This window comes from Gasterosteus aculeatus, chromosome 10, assembly GCF_964276395.1.
Source record: "Gasterosteus aculeatus chromosome 10, fGasAcu3.hap1.1, whole genome shotgun sequence".
NCBI lineage: Eukaryota > Metazoa > Chordata > Actinopteri > Perciformes > Gasterosteidae > Gasterosteus > Gasterosteus aculeatus.
In genome coordinates this window covers 10,870,078-10,892,218 of record NC_135697.1, presented here as the reverse complement: position 1 = coordinate 10,892,218, position 22,141 = coordinate 10,870,078, and the positions used below count along the sequence as shown (strand labels likewise).

Below are 22,141 nucleotides of genomic sequence, written 5' to 3'. Positions count from 1 at the left end.
ACTAACTGAACAGGTGAGGGTGGAGACTGGGATCGACCGGCATGCAGCCCGATTGATAGATACAGAGTACCAGTCAAATGTTTGAACACATTTCCTCATTCAATTCAATGAAAAAGTGAGTGCAAACCTTTGACAGGTACTGTAAATATAAATATATGTGGTGATGGAGCATTTGCATTAGCTGATTAAAAGGCAGCTGAGGGGGGAATGTGGGGAAAAAAGCTGGAGAGCCTATTTGGCCTCAAAAAGATGGCAGGCTTTGAAGTAGCAGGATCCCACCGCTCTGTTTGAATCCCAGTCTTTGTGTGTCATCTTTGATGTCAATGTGCATGCATGCAATATGTTGTCACATTATGCTCATTGGGATGCATGTGGCCCCATCCCTGAAGATGCATTTGTGTGAGCAGAACAAGCTACTTCTGAGACACAGGGCCTCCGGCGCTGCCTTCATGCAACAGATCCCCTAATAACAGTTTCACACCCCATGTCAATCTGACTAGTCAACCCTAATGAGTTCCCTTCATCACACCCCCGTTTACTACGGTGTTATGAAATAATGCCTGTAGCGTAAGTAGGGCAGTGCACCTTCAATCAAAGGAATGAAAACGGGGGAACTTGACTTTAACCTGTGATGACTGGTACTGTATCAAAGTTTCTACTTGTTAGCTTTATAATCATGCTTTGAATTAGCACTGCCACAATCATTGCCCTTCACAAACACAAACCGTATTCAGCTTGTGTGTAATTATTGCAGTTCTTTCAAGCGTATACACGGTTAAGAGAACATGCAAAGTATATCAAACCTATGCGGAGGAAGTTGCTCTTATATTCTTAATTGCAAATAAATCTCTGTGCAACTCAGATTAGATTAACCTCCTTTGGCCAGTATTCAAAGGAGCTGCTTTAAAGCCCTCTTTCTGCAAGGCAGTATGCTCCTCTGCAGCTTCCTTAGCGGAGTGTATTGACCCGTGTCTACTAGTCAAAGGATGTTCAGACCTCAGTCCCAATGTCGGCTGATGGAGCAAGCACTATGTCTATGCGGGCTTGTAGGCATGTGTGTGTGTTTGAATGCGTCTCTCTGAGGTGAGACCGTAGCGGCGGTCAGGTAGGACTTTGGCTGAGGAGATGAGAATGTCAGCGACAGGTGTGCCAAGGTCAATTGAACTGTCAGTCTGTGGGCTGCAGGTGTGACATCTCTTTTAGGCGTTCAGGGGTCAGAAACCCTGCTAATGTGAATGTAATGGTAATGCACACACGTACACACTCATTAATAGGGAAGAACAGGTGCATGTAACAATCCCAATTTACTGTGTCTCTTCCCGTCAGCCTTCTAGGGTAAATCCCAGTTCCAAAAGCTACCCTCTCTGTGTTCTGAAAGTCTCCCCCAACTAATGTCGGCTCTTTTTTCACTAGAGCCCAGATCAATACCGTGGAGCCCTCAGTGATCACTCCCCTGCTGATACTGCTGCTGAAAGGATCAGTGCAGAATAGACATGGTTTGCTCCCATGAGACGTGTGCGTTTACACAAACCCACAGCGGAAAATCGTGACATCAGGAAAGACACAAGGCTCATGTCAAGGTATGATCCCATATCACCAAGCAAGCACACACACATTTAAACCAAGGGTATTTATTCTAATGGAAACCCGGTAGGAGTCATTGCAATTCACGAGCCAACCAGGGAGGTTGTGTAATAGCCCGTTTTAAAATCTGAATACCAAAATAGCATAAAGGATGGTTGCATTGTGGAAGGGAAATTGCTACGTCAGTGTCTATCATGCGTGGGTACAAAGTGTGTGCTATATGCAGGGAACACTTCATCTGATTTCATAAATCAGATAAAAGAACAGCTTTCACAGTCAACACATCTTTGGGTTCAAAGGTGTACTTAATTATGTTGCAATGCAGCTGTATTTCAACCACGTATTGTTTACTATCTCCTCTGAGTTCTTGTTCCAATTATTTTTCAAACCAATTAGGTATAAAGCAGGATTAAAACGGAATTGTGGTTTTCAAAAAATAATCACGCCTATTAGGAGAATTTTTGCTTTTTTGGGACGTCAGCAAAACAAAACCGATTAAATTACTACCGTGTCCATTACTTCTTTTTGTTGTGCAAAAGTAGTCTCTCAAAATCAACTGATTAATTTCCCTCAACACGTATGTCATCACTTCATCATAACATAGCGGCAGCGAGCCGCCCGCTCATTCACACAGTGGGACATCAATGCAGGCTGCCACGGGTCCAAAGTAAACCAAGGTAGAGTTCCTGCTGAGTTCACACTCACATTAGAAATCTGAATACAGGACTTTTACCTGTAGGTTAGTATTCATACGCTCTAGTATCATTAGTCATTTTACTCAGGTAAAGGACCTTTTCCACTACTGATGGAAACATTTGTTGAATCAATATTAATATCAACGACTCGAGAGAACAACATTGCTCGTATGTCCAAACAACCTGACGGGACTTCATTATCTATTTGTGTGATGCCTGTGAAACGTGGGGGAAATATACAACGGCTTTGCATCCCGGAGACTCTGAAGACAGACTCAATGTCAGCCGGGTCCTGATCAGCAGCTCTGAGTAGCTCTGTGCCGATAGAGGAGAGAGCGAAGGCGCGCCGAATGTTGAGAGGATTTGATAGAGTGCTGGAACACACGTACACCTACAAGGACATTATCATAATAAAACAAGTGTGTAACTGACTTTCTCAGAGCTATTTTCGCTTTCTTTCTTTTCATAAGCTCTGTTTAAAACTACAATGTATCTGTATTTCCATTATATTATCTTTTGTCTCTTACGTTCCAGGCTCACTTCAGTCTCAGTGGTTAATACTCCAGTACAGCCAATCTGCAACTTCTTTGGTTATTTATTTGTAACCACGCTTTCACCTTAACAGATCAGTAATTAATGGCTGTGTGTTTCTTGTCATATATTACATACATTACATATATCAAAAACATTTGTCCTGCGTACACATGTAAATGTCTTTTAAAGGAGTGTTTAGACAGTATCCTTTTGGTTCCACAAGTAAGCGTGTGATAAGAGAACCCCATTTATACACCAAATATATCCGATTGTGCCATATTTATTACATAATCCATATCCTTCAAAAAAAAGCAATTGGCTGCTTTACTTACTGTAACACCAAAGAAGTTGGTTTCATTCATGACGTCCAGCACCATTTTCCCCACTTCGCGGTCATCCACAGTGAAGTTATGGAAGGTGTTCTGCCGATGTTTTACCCGGAGCAGCTCCATCACGCGAGTTAAGGTTTTAGCGATGACCCAGATCCCATCGTAGGCAAAGCCGTGAAACTTGCTGGCCTCCACACCTTTCTGCTGAAGCTCTCGGCTGTACTCCCGCTCGTAGTCCTTAGGGGTCTGACAGAGTGGTAAAAAAGTTAATAAAGAGAGAAAATGGGCTTAAAAAGGTTATTCATTTTAGATGGTTTAAACACACTATTATTGGTGTTACTTTCGGTTTACTTCTGGAAGTAGACCGGAAGTAAACAAAGGTACGTTAACTTAAACGTTAAAATATGTTGCATTAAAAAAATTGTTGCATTAATCTCGACCACATTAATCGCATAGATAATAGGGATCAATTTTCAGTACTTTTCCAGGACATTTTTAGCTGGTTTGACGGATTAAAATATAAAAGTTTTACTTTTCAAGCCATATTATACTTCATTTTACATTAAAAAGCTATGCTTTCAAGAGACACTAACGTAATAATAATTAACTAAATATGTGCCGAATTCAGCATGTGTTTTATTGTCATTGTTCCAGCTTTCCATTCTTAATAATTCTACTCCAAAGTGTCTTTTTGTGGAGATGCTACGCTTATATGTTCATACACAGGAAGAGCTCCGTGTAGGTGATTCACCTTCCTTGTGCTGTATTTTCATTTTCACTCATTTTACTTAAACTGATTTAACACTTAATGGCACATCGAATTACTCCACACGACTGAAGTATAACCGGGGGCATCACTCACCCTGCCAGAGATGCCCTTGATCTGTCGAGCGCTGAGCGGCTCAAAGTCCACACTGATGTATCCCTCCATGGCTGTGAGCAGCTTCTTGGTGGTGCAGTTGGTACTGTTGGCCTGCTCCCACCAGTTGCCCTGGTACCAGCCGGGGATAATCCACTGGTATTTACTGCCAAACATGTTAAGATTGTACGCCTGGGAAGGTGCAGGAAAAGCAATGTAAGTTTAGGCGATATAACAGCAGGAGATACTGTACAATAAATGCAGATTAACGTTTGTGTGATCATTCTTACTTTACGTGACCCCAATCACTGAAACAAATGTATAACAAACAAAAAGATACCTGGCAGCTTTCTCTCACAACTGTACGTGGGCTAAGGACTTACGCAGCAGAAGACTTTGGATGCCAGGTTCTCGTCAAACTGCCCGATGATGATTCTAACATCGTTGTCCTGAAAGAAGATTTGAATGGAAAATATGAAAAATATGACATGAATGTCAAGCATATTATTGAAAATGGCTTGTTTCTATAATCTTGATATTACCGTTTCCCCGTCACACTACATTACACTCCGTGCATGCTTTTTATTATGACTTTGTATCATCGGGGCTTTATAGACATGTTAGCATTTATATCAATTGAAGTTGTCTGCTTGTTCCCCCTGGAGCTGCTCATTCAGGGCAACTGCACCATCAATACAGCTGCTAAGATGCTACGGCAATATCAAGCCGCAAAACTCCGATCTTCAACAACAGAGACACAACAGAGCGGCTTTCTTTGCCAACGAGCACAGATGTACATTGTGACCCATTAATTGAAACAATATCTGATCATTCAGATTAACAGGTTGGACTTTTTAATGTTCAGAAAAAATGGTCATTCTGTGGGAGGGCCACAGTAATTTAGTGTGCACATGCATGTGTATAGTACTGTGCAAACACAAGCACATGCATGTACACACACCCACACACTCACCCAAGCAGATGTTGAGGAAGTACAACATTGACCCAAATCGAATACAATAATACTGACACAGGTTTGATGAATCTATGTTCAACAAAGCTAGAGGTGATAAATGTCTATCATAAGCGGAATGTGCTATTTATTTAAAATAACCGTACAAAATTTCCTTTTAGTGGAAATGTCGACTTGAAGCTGGGTAGTTTTGAAACTTAATTCTAAAATAGATCACTATGAAAAGCTGTTTGTAAAAAAACATTCATTTCAAAAATGAATGTGAACGCAGCTTTTTTTAAAAACAACTTTTAATAAAAACACCAGCTGTGTTTTCAATGAACCTTCTGTGGTGTTCTGCCTTCATTCTGGATAATGAGAAACCATTATGAATTACAGGTCATGAAGTCGTCTTCCCTCAGGACATCCAACCACATGACATGTATTCACAAATGAGAAGGGACAACCAATTGCCGACATTCCTCGAGGCGATTACACACACACACCCAACAGCCAAAACATTTCAGGGATTATAAATGGATAGTAATATATTTAGAAATCAGAAAGATTAATTAAATATATAATGATTGATAACCATCTGTCTGTTCGTCTGATGGATACAAATGTACCTACCTGGCATTTTTTTATCACAAAATGATGATATAGATTCTAGCATTGCAGATGCACACACACACACACACACACACACACACACACACACACACACACACACACACACACACACACACACACACTAAAGAGCACAACAACTCAGAAAGCCCTGCAGTTCAATCAGAAGGCTCCTTTGGTGGTTTCTCATTAACCCAGAAAGCATTCTGGGACATTTAAAGTGGTCTTTTGTAAGGAGCCCTAAGTGTTGTTGTACTTTGAGTGTGTCTGAGTCTGTGTGTGTGTGTGTGTGTGTGTGTGTGTGTGTGTGTGTATGCGTGTGTGTGAAGTACAAGGGGCCTCTCAAAAGCATTGTCCTACACTGGAGGAAAGGCACTTAACCCAAATGACTCCAGCCACGGCCCACAACCAAAGCATCAGTATAAATTCTGCCCTTCCTGGGTAAAACATGAAAAGACTGGGTTTGGTGGGCAAGGGAATGAGTTGTTTGAGTGTGTTGTGTTGTGTTTGTCAATGACAGATGAACTTGTTCACTACAGGTCTCCAAAGCACCCTCGTTGCTTCAGCATTTTTATAACTATAACAATAATTGCTTTCAAAGAGGGTAGTGTTAAGTCTCCCCTGCTTTGTCCGTGACAGTTATTTTTATCTTTATGATATTGATTTATATGTGATAATGGTTTTAGTAATACGGTTTCTCATAACCCGATCAGGCACTGTTGAGGGATATTAAGCATGCACACACACAGAGACACACACCTACTAATGACGGCCGTTCTCAGGGATTTCCCAGACGTGCAATTTGTCGCTACTTCCCCACTAAACCTAAACTATCTCCCTATATCTGTTTGTGATGATTTCTGTGAAGGTGTGTCTGATTGTTAATTGATCCTAAAGGAGCAATAAATATAACCATAACAATAATTGTTGCTATACCAGCTTGTGTCCATTAACAAGATCATATGAAATTGACAAATATCTGTGCAAATCACGTGTCTGGAGCCGGAAAATAACAATTCTATAATAAAAAAAATGTTTTTTAATTATTTTATTTTTCATTAGGTTATAGAGGTAATGGGCATATGGATGTTTACACAACCGAATATCCATCCACAGCTCAAAGGGGAAACCAATTATACAATTGTAAATAGCTGCTTCTCAAATAATAATATATAATATTCACTAAAAGAGAAGTTCAAGTTTTACATATGAACATTTTGAAGTTATACATGTATGGAGGCTCCTTTTTCATGCAAAAAGAGCTTCATTACTGAGGCAAAACATGTTTAAAAAGAAATGCGCTACGTCATATCTGTGGGGTAGCAATTCTGAATGCATGATGAATAATTTAATCATTATAAATAATAAAGTGGGTTTGACTTAATTTAGATTTCAGGACATTTCTTCTCACGCGGTCCTCCGTTGAATGCAAGTTCCCTTAACTGACCCGCAGTCACAAATTTGTTGAAAAGTCCTGGTCTGTCAAATGTATGCTAGCACTGTTGCTTTAATGTGTTGCCACACAGTCCAGTAACAGGAGAGAGGAAAAGACAAAGATGAAAAGGAAGAAAGCGACTGAGGGCTGTTGAAGGCAGCTTGGATGCCTCGCAGCATTAAATGCCTGTCTGCTTTTTGAATATTCCAGCTGGATCACAGATGTAAGTGCTCTATTTGTGGATCACACAGTGACGCCACGGCCCTCTCGTCCCCCCCCACCCCTCACACACACACACACACACACACACACACACACACACACACACACACACACACACACACACACAATCGGCCAACAGAAAACAAAAAAACAGACCAGTCTTTCACAACGGAATCTGTGTCACCGTCTACCTCATCATGCTACGTAGCTGCCGGGGGAGACAGAAAACCGCTATTGCGAGTTCGCAATGTCAGAGTTGCCTCCGCCCACCCAAATCCGAGCGCTGTGAAAGGCTTTGAATATTTGGAGTTGATCAAGGAAGGACGGTGTCAGCTTGAAATGTCAGCCCTCAACATTTAGAGTTACACATATATTTTAGGACAGACAGCTTATCTTGACGTTCCTTTTCTCTGCCTGTGTCTTATCATGTCTCTGTTGGATTTCTTTGAACCTGCTCCATGCGCACGTCATATACACCATGTCCATGTTTAACATATCAATATTTGCCCGATAAAGGTCTCTCTTCTTTCTTTCTTTCGTTTATGCAAATAAAAAAGTGACCATTAATCATTCCAATTTTTATTAATTCTATAATTCAATTGAATTTTTCTGGAAGGATCACTTACCTTGAGCTTCTTGACATTGACGCAAGGGTCATTGGAAAAACTTTCTGTATCTGCAATCTGAATATCTGCTTTCTCCAGCTCATTAGTTAGATCATTCCTCACCTGAGAGAGAGAGAGAGAGAGAGAGAGAGAGAGAAAAAGAGTCAATGACCTACAATGTAATGTGTTCATCGCTCTGCCTTCATGGGTGAAGCCCCCCAGGAAACGTCCTGCCTGTCGGCTCAAAAGAACCAGCTAGAACCAACTGTCCTACACGTTCCTTGTCACACGTATTGACCAAATGTTTATCGCATAAGAAACAAGCCATTCAACATTTTGAGTTAAGCAGGTAAAATTTGATGTTTGGGGCCAGTTAATACAGAAGAGTATCTTAACATCGCAGCATGACAGAGACATATTAGCTACCAAAAACCATCAAAGCCGCCATTCTCAAAAATGCCTTTTGTTCTATTTGTTACATTCACAATATCCAATGTGCATTTGTCAAAGTAATACGCGTTTTTTGTTTTTTTCAGAAAGCATTATATCTTAAAAAAGTTTTTAACAACCATTGATATATAAAAGATATACTGCACAGTACTTTAAACGTATCTGCAATATATCTTTTGCTGCTGCGCATCTGCTTTGATGTATCGGTTCAATGAAAAGTGGGAAATGGGATCAGAGAAAGAGGAGAATGGAGCCGGTACCACACAGTGATGGCCAGCTTGAGGTGATTTATCAAACTGCCTCTCATCCTGAATTCATCCCTCTGACGTCCCTCCTTGAACTGTAGTGATAGGAAAGGCCACAGATATTTGTACTTTGCCCTATTAGGAAAAGCAAAATTGTAACTGATAACATTAATGATGTCTATCTTTTATTTAGGTGATCTAGCAAGGCAAACATGGGGTCACCTACGTGGAAAGCAGCCATTCTAAATGTTACACCTGCCACAATGTCTGCTGTGTAAACTGAAGTGTACACGCTGAGGATTACTGATGGCATCTAGTCTTTCTTTGGCCTTTTGGTCTGATGTCCTGCAGCCATCGGCCCCTTCGCCTCCGTCTGAGAGTTTGTCATTAGGGACCGCGATGAGACATCAGAGAGGGTGTGCGCTCAAACGAGCACAGACAACATGTAAGAGTTGAAGGCCCTGAGTGCAGTACATTTGTCTGTAATTGTGCACCTGGGCCATTAGTTTTATCCATATTAACGCTTCCTCTGTTGTTTATAATACGTTTTGGTGCTATGGCAGTGAATGAGATATACACAGACATAGAAACACTGTTCCTTGAGTGACACTTCATCCCTGTTTGGTTTAAAATGGGTTTGTAGTTTCCTCATTGAAAGACTGAATTTATGCTATTTATAATGAGGTTGTCATCCCAGAACAATGGAAAAGCAACTCCCATGGAAACTTCTCAAACGATTCCCTCAGCATAAACTTCCACAAGTTTCAAAGACGGATGGAGGGCAACGCCGTGACTGCAAAATACATGTTTTCATTTAGCTATGACACTGTGGACGTATGTAAGTGGATAATACATTTTCTATAGACACCATTTTATTCGGATTTGTGCTGGTAAAGGTTAGGATTATTTTTATCAATCGTAGACTCCAGTTGAACAAGGCCTTATTTTCTATTAGAAAGGCAACTAAAAGCTTCAATATTCTAGGCGCACATGGTTTGTGTTTCATATTTAAAAGATGGATTTCAGGTGAACGTGTTTACAGTAGTAATCATTCCCAATTATAATAACTGGAATCATTACCATTAAAACCACCACCACTTTCTTCTGTTAATCTTAAAATGACTCATTACAACCAATTCATGTAATACAGATGGCTGCAACCAAATCAATGAAATTGAACCACAACTTTTTTTTTTTCTCATGTCCCTAAATGTCTGCTGGCACAATTGCCCACTCCATTCGCTCTGTACATCACTCACTGTAGTGCTCGCTGAGCTGAAACAAAAGGAAAGGGGCTCGAGGGCATCAATGCAACCAGGTTTTCCTCTTGAGGAACATTGGCGTGGAGGTCTGAACAAGCTACGCAGTCCCGTTGCACGAAGCGCTGATCTAAAAAGCCGGGCTGCCACAATGCCAGCAGCAGGTTAGAGCGGTGTTTGAGGTGTGTTGGAGCGAGCATACAGGTGAATGGAATAACAACCGGCAAATACAGTGGATACGAGAAAGGACATTCTGGCACAGAGACACACAAACATGCACAACATCCCAGAGGCCGGCGACACAAAGTGATTCACGTCCTATGAAAAAAGAGCATTTGTCGCAAGAGGGTTTTAGTGGTGTGGTTTGTTTTTCACAATTCTGCCACTGACGCAGAAAAATACAAATGCATCTGCAGTCTTGTGGGGTCAGGGTGTTGGGTAGAGCGAGGGGGGGGGGCGTTAAAGGGAAAAAAGGGAGCAGCTCTCCTGCATAACATAACAAAAACACCCTCGATCGGCTGGGCAGCCTGGGAATCCCCTGCAGAAAATACTAAGAAGAAGTAATCCTACTGCATCTCAGGGAAGACGTGCACGCAAAATAGGAAAGTATTTATGATGGACAAAATGACAGATGCATTTAGATTTGTACATCAACACATTTTTGTGACTTTAGTTATTTGCTGATTTGTTTTAAATTTGCAAACACACATGTCACCACATAAGTAAGGACAGATTGTTAGGATAAAGGTGAAGGTGAGCCTGTTAATCTGTCTGTGAATATGAAAGTTTCATCCCACATTTCCAGTGCCTCTGGAGGCTGCCTTCCATTCCACTGATTAAAAAAAACAGTCAGACGTATCCATTGACACTTGATACAAATAAGAGATCTGCATTTCTGCTCGATCAAATTTCAAAATAGCTGCTGAATAATTTTCTCTTGATGAACCAACTGTTTCACCTTCAATATTCTGTAACAGAAGTCGGTGTGCTGACTCAAAAACACCACATTAGCAATGACCTCCTGAGCTTTACATTTGCATCCAAAACGAACACACTTGCCCCAAAACCAACAATCCCTCGCAACAACCAGACAGAATAAAGTGCGAGCTTTGATGATTCAGATGGTACCAGACAAGCACACTGCTGTGGTCTCACCTCGGATAATTAACAAATTGTTCCAGGCATGAGCGTGTATGTCTTTGCAGTGACGGGTGTGACGGCATGCGTGTGTGTTTGGTAGTGTCACACATAACAAGTGTTGGCAAATGCTTCTTATCATCACGTCTGTGAGGTTTATCATGTAGATGTACTGAAAAGAGATAAAAGGAATTTTTTCAGCATTACATGGTTATTTCTAACGAACAGCAGCGGATGGCCGCAGGAAGGAACCGCGTAATGCACGAACCAGAGAAACCGCCAAGCAATTTTTTTAGATTGTAGGCAAGATGGGGATGCTGTGAAAGGGACCGCAGAGAGAGCGGTAACCGATGGAGTAACTTTTCCTGGATTTATCAGTGGGCGGTGTATAATTAATCAGTGGAGCTCAGAGGGTTCCAGGCAGAGGACAGAGTCCTAATCCTGTTCTCAGGTCTGTCATCTGACTGGCTGATGATGGCCTGGAAATCCCAATAATGTTGATTACTGTGTACATTAAATTAAATTAAACAGTGTCTAACAATAGAAGTGAAGAGCTAGCTTCAGTTTACAGGTTTCTGTCCCAGATGACACCACACGGTATATATATGTGTGTGTGTGTGTGTGTGTGTGTGTGTGTGAGAGAGATGTGCATGGCCTTACAAAATCCCTCACAAGCGTTACATAACATTAACCTATTCTCCATCCTTAACAGCACATCTGATTCATCTTTCTTCTCCCTCTTAGTAGTTTATTTTTAGTCAGAATCATTTCAAGTTTGAGTAATAATTTGCCACAAAACACACATTGTACATTTTACGCAACAAGGCGCAAAATGTAGCACAACCCGTAGAGCCACACTAGACACATTTGTGGAGAATATATCAAATTGAAAAAAACACAATAATTTTTTAATGGAACTATGCAATCTGTAGAAGAAGGCTACCAGATCATAATGCATTCTATTGTCATTATTATTTTAAATTTGTTAGTATCAGAACAACATTGAGCATTTTGGAACAACCAGTTGTCTATTTAAATCCCACAATGATTCCCGAATGCACCAAAAAGTGACGCGCTCTAAACTTGACAGAGGATTGTACGAGTCCTGAAGTACGGGAGCGATGCTTGCATATTTGTAAATCAGGATTAGAGGCCAATCTTGTGGCAGGTTGATTGAATCGGGTCGCCCGTCTCCCTCCAGTCCTAAGCCCCTCGGCGCGTTTCAGGAGGGGAGCGATAAAGGGATTTGGGCTCTCAGTGAGACTTCTTATACACGCCCCCCGCCCCCCCCCGACCCCCCCCGACCCAGCCCTCCAGTTGCTGAGCAGATTGTTTTCAACCGAGGCCTTGTGGCAGGAGCTCCCAATGTGTTTCTCATATTCATGCTTTCAACAACTGAGATTTAATTAAGTGAAATGTTTAGTAGTGTGCCACACTACCAATGTCAATGTTTCGCTAATGTTCAACCACAAACATGTTTGTCTTACTTATTTACTATCCATTTCAATGCAAAAGGCCGTATGATAGATTAAAGGACCTTTTCTTTGAGTGTAAATGTGTTCTCTAAAATCTTGAGCTGAAATATGGATTCTCACAACTTAAAAATATTTCTGCTATTTTTTAAATTGACCTCAGATCGAACAGTGGCACGAAGAAGTTTCCACAGAATACTCCTCAGAAAGGTACAGTAACTAAGGGATCCTTTCTGTCTATTCAACAGGAGGGGGACATTAAATTACTCACAGATGGAATTTGATGAATGAATCAACGAGCAAAATCAGGTACACATTTATTTCTATTACAAAATATACAATGTACAACATCTGCTCCCATATTGTCTATATGTTTTGATAAAAAATATTTTTTACTGCTGTGTTATTGCTGAAGAACGCACCGTTAGATATTTGCATGGCTGCTGGCCAGTGTGGGGTTTTACAATTTTATGAACACAGAATTTACTCACAATCAAGAAATATGAAGCGAGAAAGTGATACAGTTCACTCATCCCCTCCTATGATTTAGCCCACTAGTACTGTGCAACAATCCCTCACGTAAACTGTACTACTTCCATAATTGCCTTTTCTTTATTTGTTAAATTCGTTCATTTATCTTTGCGGTTCCTGCAAGACATGATCCTTGTAGTTAATGACAATCTTAATCCCGGTTACGTCATTTTCATTACTGTCCCACACCAAATGAATAAACCAAAAGCTTTTGTTGCTGTTGTAGGACATGAAAAAGGATCATCCAATTGTTTGAATTCACCAGAATGAAGTAATTGGATGAGCTACCGACATTTCACACAACGCTTCCTGCACGAAACTCTTTGTGCATCACCAAAGTCTTCCAGCTGGACACCCGTGAGTACTAACAAAAGCCATGCAGGTCCTTAAATTTAGCAATGATAGTTTTGGAGGACTGGAGGCCTCAGGCTCTCAGTTTTGGTGACTTACAAATTTGAAAGCTTGATTTAGCAACCGTTGGAACTAGTGCTGCTCGCTATTTTTATTCAGAAAGAGTGGGCCAAAGTATGCTTAGATTACAAATCCTATCGTAACATCGATTAAATGCATGCAATTACAGCATTTTTGGTCTTTTTGAACAATATATTATTTCACTGAAAGGAATTACCCAGATAGATTATTTTTCCATCACCCACAATGACAGAAAACCTCAAAATGTAATAATTAAACTACTGATACAGTTGCACCTTATTTCCTTATGTTCAGAAACCTGAGGCTGCAGACCTTTCAGCTGGTGAGGAATCTAAAAACTGACCACACTTACGCAATACATCAAAAGTGTCTCTCATCACCCGAGCACGCTCACCATATTATAGCAGGTTTCCGTGGCACCTCATGAAAATGTTTACGTTATCAAAATGCAGTTTCTTAAAAGGAAGAACACTGACCTCAGAGAACCTCTGCACATCCTGTGTGAGCGTCCCCACGCGGCTCCAGTCGTAGAAGTTGAGAAACTTCACTACCGCTGGGTTCACGGCGTTGTCTGATGGGACGGTGCGGAAGAAGTTGGGGAACTTTTTCTTATCTGCCAGAACTGGGGTTGTTGCTGCAAAGGACAGCTGCAATGACAAAATAAAGAAAACCTTGGTTAAAACCTGTGTCTGTCTAAGTTATACGAGTGATCCCAACAACAAACCCGCCAGGTCCCTTGAACTGTATTCCAGGAGTACTTCTCAAGTGCCCCCCTGCTTTGGTTAGTGTCATGGCAGGGATTAAACCATCGCGGGGCGGCTGTAATAAACACTTTTTCATTACTTTAAATGTCAGCGAACTAGCTTCTTCAAAGTGTAACTGTAAACAGATCTGTAAATATTGGGTGGAATTGATGTCCTCAGGTTTGCATGACCTTTTAAATTGGTTTTACAATGTGCCTGTGTGTGAATACCTGTTTGTTTGTTTCAATATATTTTAGATTGTGAAAAAAAAGCAGCTCATATGTGATTTAGCTTTGGTCTGTGTTCTAGAAAAAAAAAGCAGCTTCAATCAGATCCCTTTCCCACACACACACACACACACACACGCGCGCGCAGACACAGATTTAAGATTAAGTTGTGCTGAACTTCCAACGCTGATGGCTTTTTTTTTTTTACACACAACTCATTTTCATTTGTAAACAATGCAACCTCAGCGCATTTCGCGTGCATGAATTATAATGCGAGAGTGGATAGAACTTTGAAAGGAACCCTTTGAAAGTATTTCTCAAAAACATCAACACACTGAGTATGAAACAGCAAGCATAAACCCTCACTGGATGCAATTTAGTTGAAACTAAAGCCGATACTGGTCAAATTAATATTCATCAAGCAATTAATACGGCGCAAAAAAGATGAAGAAAAAAGATGAGAATGCCTTGAACCGGTGTTATTCTACAAATAAACAAAATGTGCTTGTGACAGCATCACCACGCACAGCCACACCGGTCCTTGTCTACACCTATTTATACGTCATTTCCATGCAGATCAAGTTTTGATCTCTCTCACTCTCACCTATTGAACAATATGTCATTCATTTCCTCAAGAGGCGAAAACAGCTGTAATTCATTTTTTGCAGTAAATATAAAATCAGTAAAAACAACCTGCGCAGGCCAGACTAGACAAAGACCTGTCCCTTTATTATTTATACTATATTCAGATTGAATTGCTTCATAAATAACAGTTACTGGCAGCATCACAGTATTGTGTAGAACTCTCAGAAAAAGGAACAGGCCTGATATAAAAAAGACACCGTGCTCTATTTTCCACATCCTATCTTTGGTAATATAAAAGAGAGCAATTCTAATCGGTGCGAGGTTAATTACATACTTTGTGGAGATTAAATGGAACGTATGATTCATGATTGCGATCCACACTAGGATATTAGAATTCTGGGAGCAAGAGGTACAACAGTCGATTTCCTTAACGTGTGCTAAAGCCTTGAGGGGTTCAAGCACCTCCTAACTTCAGGGAAGCCTCTACCCCTCTCTGCACATAAATCACAGTGCTGCTGGTGTAATTGTGCGCTTGTCGAAACCTGATTACCACTGAAAATGTACCGTGCGTGGTCGAAGAGGCAGTAACTGACATGGAACGACAGGTATTTGAGAACTTATCAAAGGGCATTCAAAAGTCAAACGTTTGCAGGAAGCATGAGTGACAGTCCCAGCACATGTGTGGTGTGAGATAACACGACAGCTGTGATTGTACGGTTGAATAGGATTTGCATGTATTCGGGCAGAAACGTTTTCGTTTGTCTTGATACTGTTGCCGTAGGGGCGGGAGAAAGGAAACAAATAAATGGTCTGTTTTTTTGACACCTCAACAACCTCTTTTCCCAAAACTACAAGGCTTCACCCAATCAATGGGAAACCCTCGGTTTGGTCCTCTAATTCCACTTTTTGCGCAAAGCCACAGGGGTTTGTCTTCACACTTCCACGAGACAGGCTTTTAAAACAACACATGGATTACAGCCATCAATTAAGCAGGAAGAAAGGCCTTTATCTGGCTACCACTGCTAAAGCCGAACTCACCCACTTTCCTAAGAGGGCTTCAAGGGGTCTTTCCGGCGGTGCCTTAATCTCCGTTTAGCTAAGGCTGTTTGCTACACCCACACTGGGAGATGCTTGTTCAGCCCTGCAATAAGAGCCGGTGATCTCCTGAAACCAAATTGATTGCACCAGTCTTCTCAGGGAAGCTGTTGGAAGAGACTATGTGGTCAGAAGATGCTCCACATCCTCATCAGTTTCCCCTGCTTAAGCGTTGTAAGCGTGCCTGCCTGTTTTTGCAGCAGATTTATTTGCTTCAGGCACGGTTTTACTACCGGATAACTACAGAAAGACATGTTGGTTGGATTTAAAACGGTGTAGGAGTGCAGGTGCGGCACATATCCGTTACAGTTTGTTGAAAATACCTTATTCATGAAACATTTGATTGGTTATAGGCAAGTACAGAAATGTCAGTGATAAAACTGGAGGAAAAAAAGGAGGGTTTTATTCCTCAGATTAATTTCAACCAACATTGTTCAATCAGGATGTATAAGCAACATTAATGTATAAAACGCTGAAACTGAAATAATCACATTTTCAACACTTGATACCACTTGAAGAATTACAAACAAAACCTAATGTCTGTGCTTATATTGTGTATATACTGCAAAAACAAGAAAACGTAATATTAGAGCACTATAAGTAGTACATGTTTCATGCCGAACTCAATCACTGGTTTTGGTAAACAATTTAATAAGGATTTTTATGAATCCAACTATTGACTTGAGATAAATTGGTCAATTAAAAATAAGCAGAAGATGTAAAATATGTCAAAATCTAGGATAATGACAAAGATGAATCTGGTTTGTCCACTGAATCCAGGTCAGCTGATGCGAGGGGCTAAAGTTTTCTACATTAAAACTATTTCTTTTTTTTCTTCTAACATCTCATGGGAGCCGAAGTCCACAGATCAGCTTTGGCACAATTTCTGTAAAGACAGTGTATTAAGACAATATGAGAGGAAGCTCAAATCTATTATTTAAAGAACAGACCAGTCTTTATATAACTCTGCACAGCCTTTTTCAAAGGAAAATCCCCAAATAGTTCCATGATATCACACAACTGAGAGCTGTGGGCATATATAAGAGAGGGTTTTAAAGAAGGCCAGCCCAAATTAGATGGTCTTTAGTGGCGAGCTCCACACCAGCGGCAGATTTGCACATGCAGTGTGCGCGTACACACAGATCCCGCCCAGGGATACAAACTCTCTAATCACAGATGTCACAGATACCCACAACCCGAAGCTGCCTTTCTTTGCCTATACTAATTAAAACCGTGGCAAAGGGCTCAGGGAAGCTTCTCTCTCGCTCTCTCTATTCTCACCTCAAGGTCTCGGGCTCTCGGTCACATAACTCAGGGTGAGTCTGGCCTCGCTGAGGCACATTTTTCTGAGGACTCGAGGTGAGTCTCTGATTCCCGAGCAGCGGCAATCTATTCAGATATTCTAAGCGCGCCGTCGCTGCTTTTCAAAGCGACGGCAACGGTTTGCCGTCAAGCGAGCAGGCTCAACATTTGCTTCACCGGTTAGGCTCCCCATTCAGAGCTTTTTGTCGCACATCCTGATGCCGATAAGTGGAGACGGCATTGGGTCATTTAGCCGGTTTGGTGGCCAATGACTGTGGTTCACTTTTCTGCTTATACTGGTAGTTAGCTTTTCTCGTTTTTTTTGTTGATTTCTGCAAATAAATATTTCAAGTTATATATTGCAACACATTTCAATATTTGCCGGGATGAGGCTGCTAGATTTGTAGGCAGGAGATCATAATTCCTCCGGTGTTAACTTTAATGGCAAGCAATCTGATATTTGCCTAGACATTACACATCTAGCAGGAGTGTACAGCTATGGTGGTGCTATAAGAAAAACCAAGGGACCATAGAAGTTACAATAGGTTTTATCCAGGATGAGATGCTTTACTCTGGATCCGGCCAACTGGCAACCATTGACATCTACGGGCGCCATGCAGCTGGTGGGGTAAAAATGAGCTTCGTAAACGTTTCAACTAAAAACTTGGTTGTTAAAACCCCTATTAGCAACGTTGCGTCTTCGTTAATATCTCCTGCCTGATTTGGCACGGGGATGTTATCAATATTGCAAAAATTAAAGGCAACAAGCCTTACAACCTTTCAAAGCACACGTGATTTGAAGAAGGAAAATAAGGAAGATGCAAGACTGAGTCTAATCACATTGACAGATCTAATCGCATTGATTGGTCCTAGCGGGACTGCTTCGCGATAGGATCCGCTGGAGCTAATTGTGTGGTTGGCCTTTGAATAATGAAGTGGCTGTCATGGAGGGGCAGGAGAAAAAAAAGAATAGCAGGTAAATATCAGCTCACTAACAGTGCTTTGCTCCTACCTTTCATGTTAATTACACCAAAGGTGATATGTCACCGACCAATTTGTGAAACTGGATGTGCTATCTGACAGCATCAACAAGGTATTCTAGAAACACCGCCTCGCGTAGAGAAATGAGAGATAAAGTGAATTTATTATACGGCAATTCTTCCAAATGGTTAAGAAAAACTAATATTCACCATTTATGCAATAGAAAATACTGTACTTTGAAACAAGATGTCGTCCTTTGGTTTAAATATTCCTTCCCAACGTGACCGCATTCAATGTACTTTTTTACAGATAATTCATGTCTCAATAAATCTTCTAAGCTTTTCCAGTTTTCTGTTGTAATGCAGGAGCGCTGTAGTAAACATTTAGGCATCAATCGCGCCTGACGTAACGCTCCTGTGAATAAATTGGAACACGCACACATTTTGCAAAATCATTGATCACCCAAAGACAGTTTCTATGAATTTTGCGAATTGCCACGACACTAGACCCGATTTCGAGGGAAAATCGGAGTCCGTGATGGATTTCACACATCTGTAGTCAAGTGTCCTGAATGTCGCATGGGATTGGATGCATCCCAGAATAACACACATTTCATCCTTTGAAGGAAATGTAGCAGCAAGTTATACAAGTGAAAGTAAAAGTTTCACTATTGCAAGGTATAGTGCCAAATCATTTCCCAACACCCATCCCACCTCTGCAAATATCTCAACCTTCACAGACAACAACGGATTCAAAGCCCATCCGTCCCGACGAAGCCCGGAGACCCCTTGCGGAGTAAAAGCTGGGTAATAGCAGTGCTGTTGATCAGGAAGCACGGAGGTGGTCCTGGGAGTTATTCAATATTCAAGAGAGGCATTTGGTGCGCCGTGGGTGTGCCCAGCTGGAGAGGCCCTAGTAAGGGAGAAGCTTTGGACCCCACACCGACCATATCCAGAACTCATTAGCACCAGGATGGAGGATGGAGAAAGACATTAATATTGCAGGTATGTGGAGGTGGGGGACGGGGAGTGATACAGACAAACTGGGAATCTGAGAGAGGCAAAGAAGAAGAAGGTGAAATAGGAATTATGTACAATGTGTGCTGTCTGATTATTGATCTCAAGCTGCATTGTGAAGCCTTCAGATCCACAGTAGTATGCAGACGTTACAACTTCCTATATGGACCAGTTAGACGTGGTTTTTAACCCAGGTTTTTTTTATCAATTCCTTCCTCATATCCCAGATGTTAGCTTCACTAAACCAGGATATTGTTTAGTTACGAATCAGCATTCTGGACAAATGTCGGGCTTGATGGGTCCGATGACGAGTCCAATGTGATTGAAGTCGTGTTAAAACATCGGGATTACCCTCCACGAGCATTGAATCGTACCACGCGCTGCTGCCGAATCGCTGCTGCAGGCAGGGGGTTTCACTTACTCGCCTCTTCTACAATCGTCCACTTTGTGCAGTTTAGTCCACACACCCAAGACAAGTGTTAGCGTTGAACGATGAAGATGTGCATGAAAAAGTGAGGAACGTGCCGATGAGATTCCACCAAACTAAAGGTATCTATAACAATATAACTAAGCATTCTGATAATATAAAAGGCGAGATATCAGGCTCAAGCTGAAAGGGTCAAGGCTCTAGTTAATCATTAGAAGCTGTGTAAAGCAGTTTGAGCTCAGATTAAAATCATTACACTCTCCCCCCAAGCTTACCACTTAAAGCTCCATCACATAGTGGAGGAAGCTTCGAGATTCTAAAGTCAACCTCAGCGCTCGACTTGGCCGACACAAACAAATTTGTAAAATAATCGTGGCTGAGCTCGATCCGTCTCATGTAGACAGTACGTCGCTGCATGTAAATACCCTTGATTTCATTGGCTAATACGTTCGCTACGTGGAGACACGTGGACACGCTTGGAGGAAGCGGTAACCCTCTCCAGCTGATCTTACTAAATCATTTATACGCCGTACAGCATGTGCTTGGAACGTTAGATGTGGCAGTTCAGTGGAACATTAATCAATAGATGCCGTCACTTGCGTTTCACCCCCCCCCCCCGCCCCTCTCAACGCCTCTCCCACGAGGTGTGCTTGTAGGACTCTGCCGTCCCTCCTTTGGCCATATGTACACAGGCTGTCCTTGAGATGGAGATGAGATGAGTGGAGATCGGCATCACAAAACAGGATCTGGGAAGGCATTTTCTTATCGATCCAAGTGTGCTGGAGCGTGTTGGCAGATATCGACAGAATTGGTTTTGAAATGAGAGGAGAGGATGTGACCCCCCCTAAAGCTACAGCTTGAGAGGTCCGTTGCCAGGGTGCGTTCATGGGTGAGCACGATCAACCACGCGTAGAAGGATATATTTGCCAGTTTTAAGATAACTTTTTTAGGGGGGGTTCTTAGTCATAGTAGCAACCCATAAGCCAAACCTTCAGTGTGGAAAATTTGTGAATCCTGGGAGGAGGGAGGAGGGAGGAGGGAGGAGGGGGGCTGTGAGTGATGCTATTCTGCCGCCAAGCATCACTATTCTATTTATAAATTGAGATTTGATACCACAACCTGGAATCTCTCTGTGCTCCCTGCTGCTATCACTTGGCTGCCTGTGAATTATTAATGAGCAGATACCGAACGGTAGAGACTATTATTGCCCCCCCCTCCATCCATTGCTTTATACACTGATTCCTTTGGGAGGCAAGGGATAACATTTAATGAGCTTGTATTTTTATCTGCTTAGTCGGCCAGGTTGTAGTGAACACAGTGCCAAAAAAATGTTCATGTCCTCATATTAAGAGTAAAAATGATACGCTTGCCAAAACCTGCATTTTACAATATGTTTGTATAGATAAGATGACAAAGACGTCCATGAAGTCTTTCTCCCACACGTACACACACCACAAACACAGTCCAAAGTGGAGAGAACTTTAAGATATTGATGGATTTGGAACTGAGGTGTGGCAACCTTGATAAACCTTCAATTCCTCTTACAGTTGCACATTTGGTTTCTTTAACACAGATTTAGCATTTGTTGATTTTGTTAGATTAAAAGAGAAAAGGTCCATGGAAATAGTATTGATCTGCATGGAAGTCTCAGTATGAAGTTAGAGTCTGCAGCCTGTTAACTTAGTTTAGCTTAAGCCCACTAATTAAAATGTCACATCTCGATTGTTCAATCTGTGCAAAAGCAAAGAGTAGAATGAGGTTTTATGTCGGGTTGTGGGTTATGTGCCAATCTTTTCAGAATAGTTCAGAAGCCTCCCTGAATTAGATTGAATTTTGAGACGTGTATTTATTGTGTGTGAAATTAGTTGTCATTGGAAACTATTTCTGGTATCATAAAATCAAGTTGACCACGGCTTTCTGTGGAAGATGGTTCCTGAGGGGTAAGTGTTTCTTACAGTCAAATTATGTGGGAATTTAGGAGAAGATAAGCAGCCCACTTACACCTGTGCAATGATCAATTTATGAGATACAAGTGAGTGAGATCAGTCCTTTAGTTAACCAAGCTTATAAAGACATAGAACTAAATGTTTACTCCGTAATAACTTAGTCCCTTTATAAGTTTCCTTTATCATTTTTCATGTCCAAACACACAGTGGATGTCACTGTTTTATAACGGCGTTTCATCTTCTAGCAAGAGCAAATACAATTGGGAGAAGCTGAAGGAAAATTGCCTACAAAAATATCTGTAGCCTGTAGCTCAAAGATATTTGACAGAACATCCCAAAAAAAGGCGCAATATAATATTAATTCTACGATAGGTTATGTATGGGCAGTGCAGGGGAAGCCCACACACAGGCAATTCATGTTGTGAGTGGGCAAACACTTCACTGGAGA

At 41.4% G+C, this 22,141-nt stretch overlaps 1 protein-coding gene across 1 annotated transcript in view; it reads right to left on the bottom strand.

Moving 5' to 3' along the window:
- The window catches only part of gabbr2 (gamma-aminobutyric acid (GABA) B receptor, 2), a 127,776-nt gene that overhangs the window by 45,408 nt on the left and 60,227 nt on the right, over positions 1-22,141 (bottom strand). The window contains exons 3-7 of the mRNA XM_040188886.2: positions 13,848-14,018; positions 7,867-7,968; positions 4,385-4,450; positions 4,005-4,193; positions 3,146-3,388 (exon numbers count right to left, since the gene is read on the bottom strand). Of these exons, the coding sequence (XP_040044820.1) occupies positions 3,146-3,388; positions 4,005-4,193; positions 4,385-4,450; positions 7,867-7,968; positions 13,848-14,018 (771 nt within the window). The remainder of the gene's footprint in view (positions 1-3,145; positions 3,389-4,004; positions 4,194-4,384; positions 4,451-7,866; positions 7,969-13,847; positions 14,019-22,141) is intronic.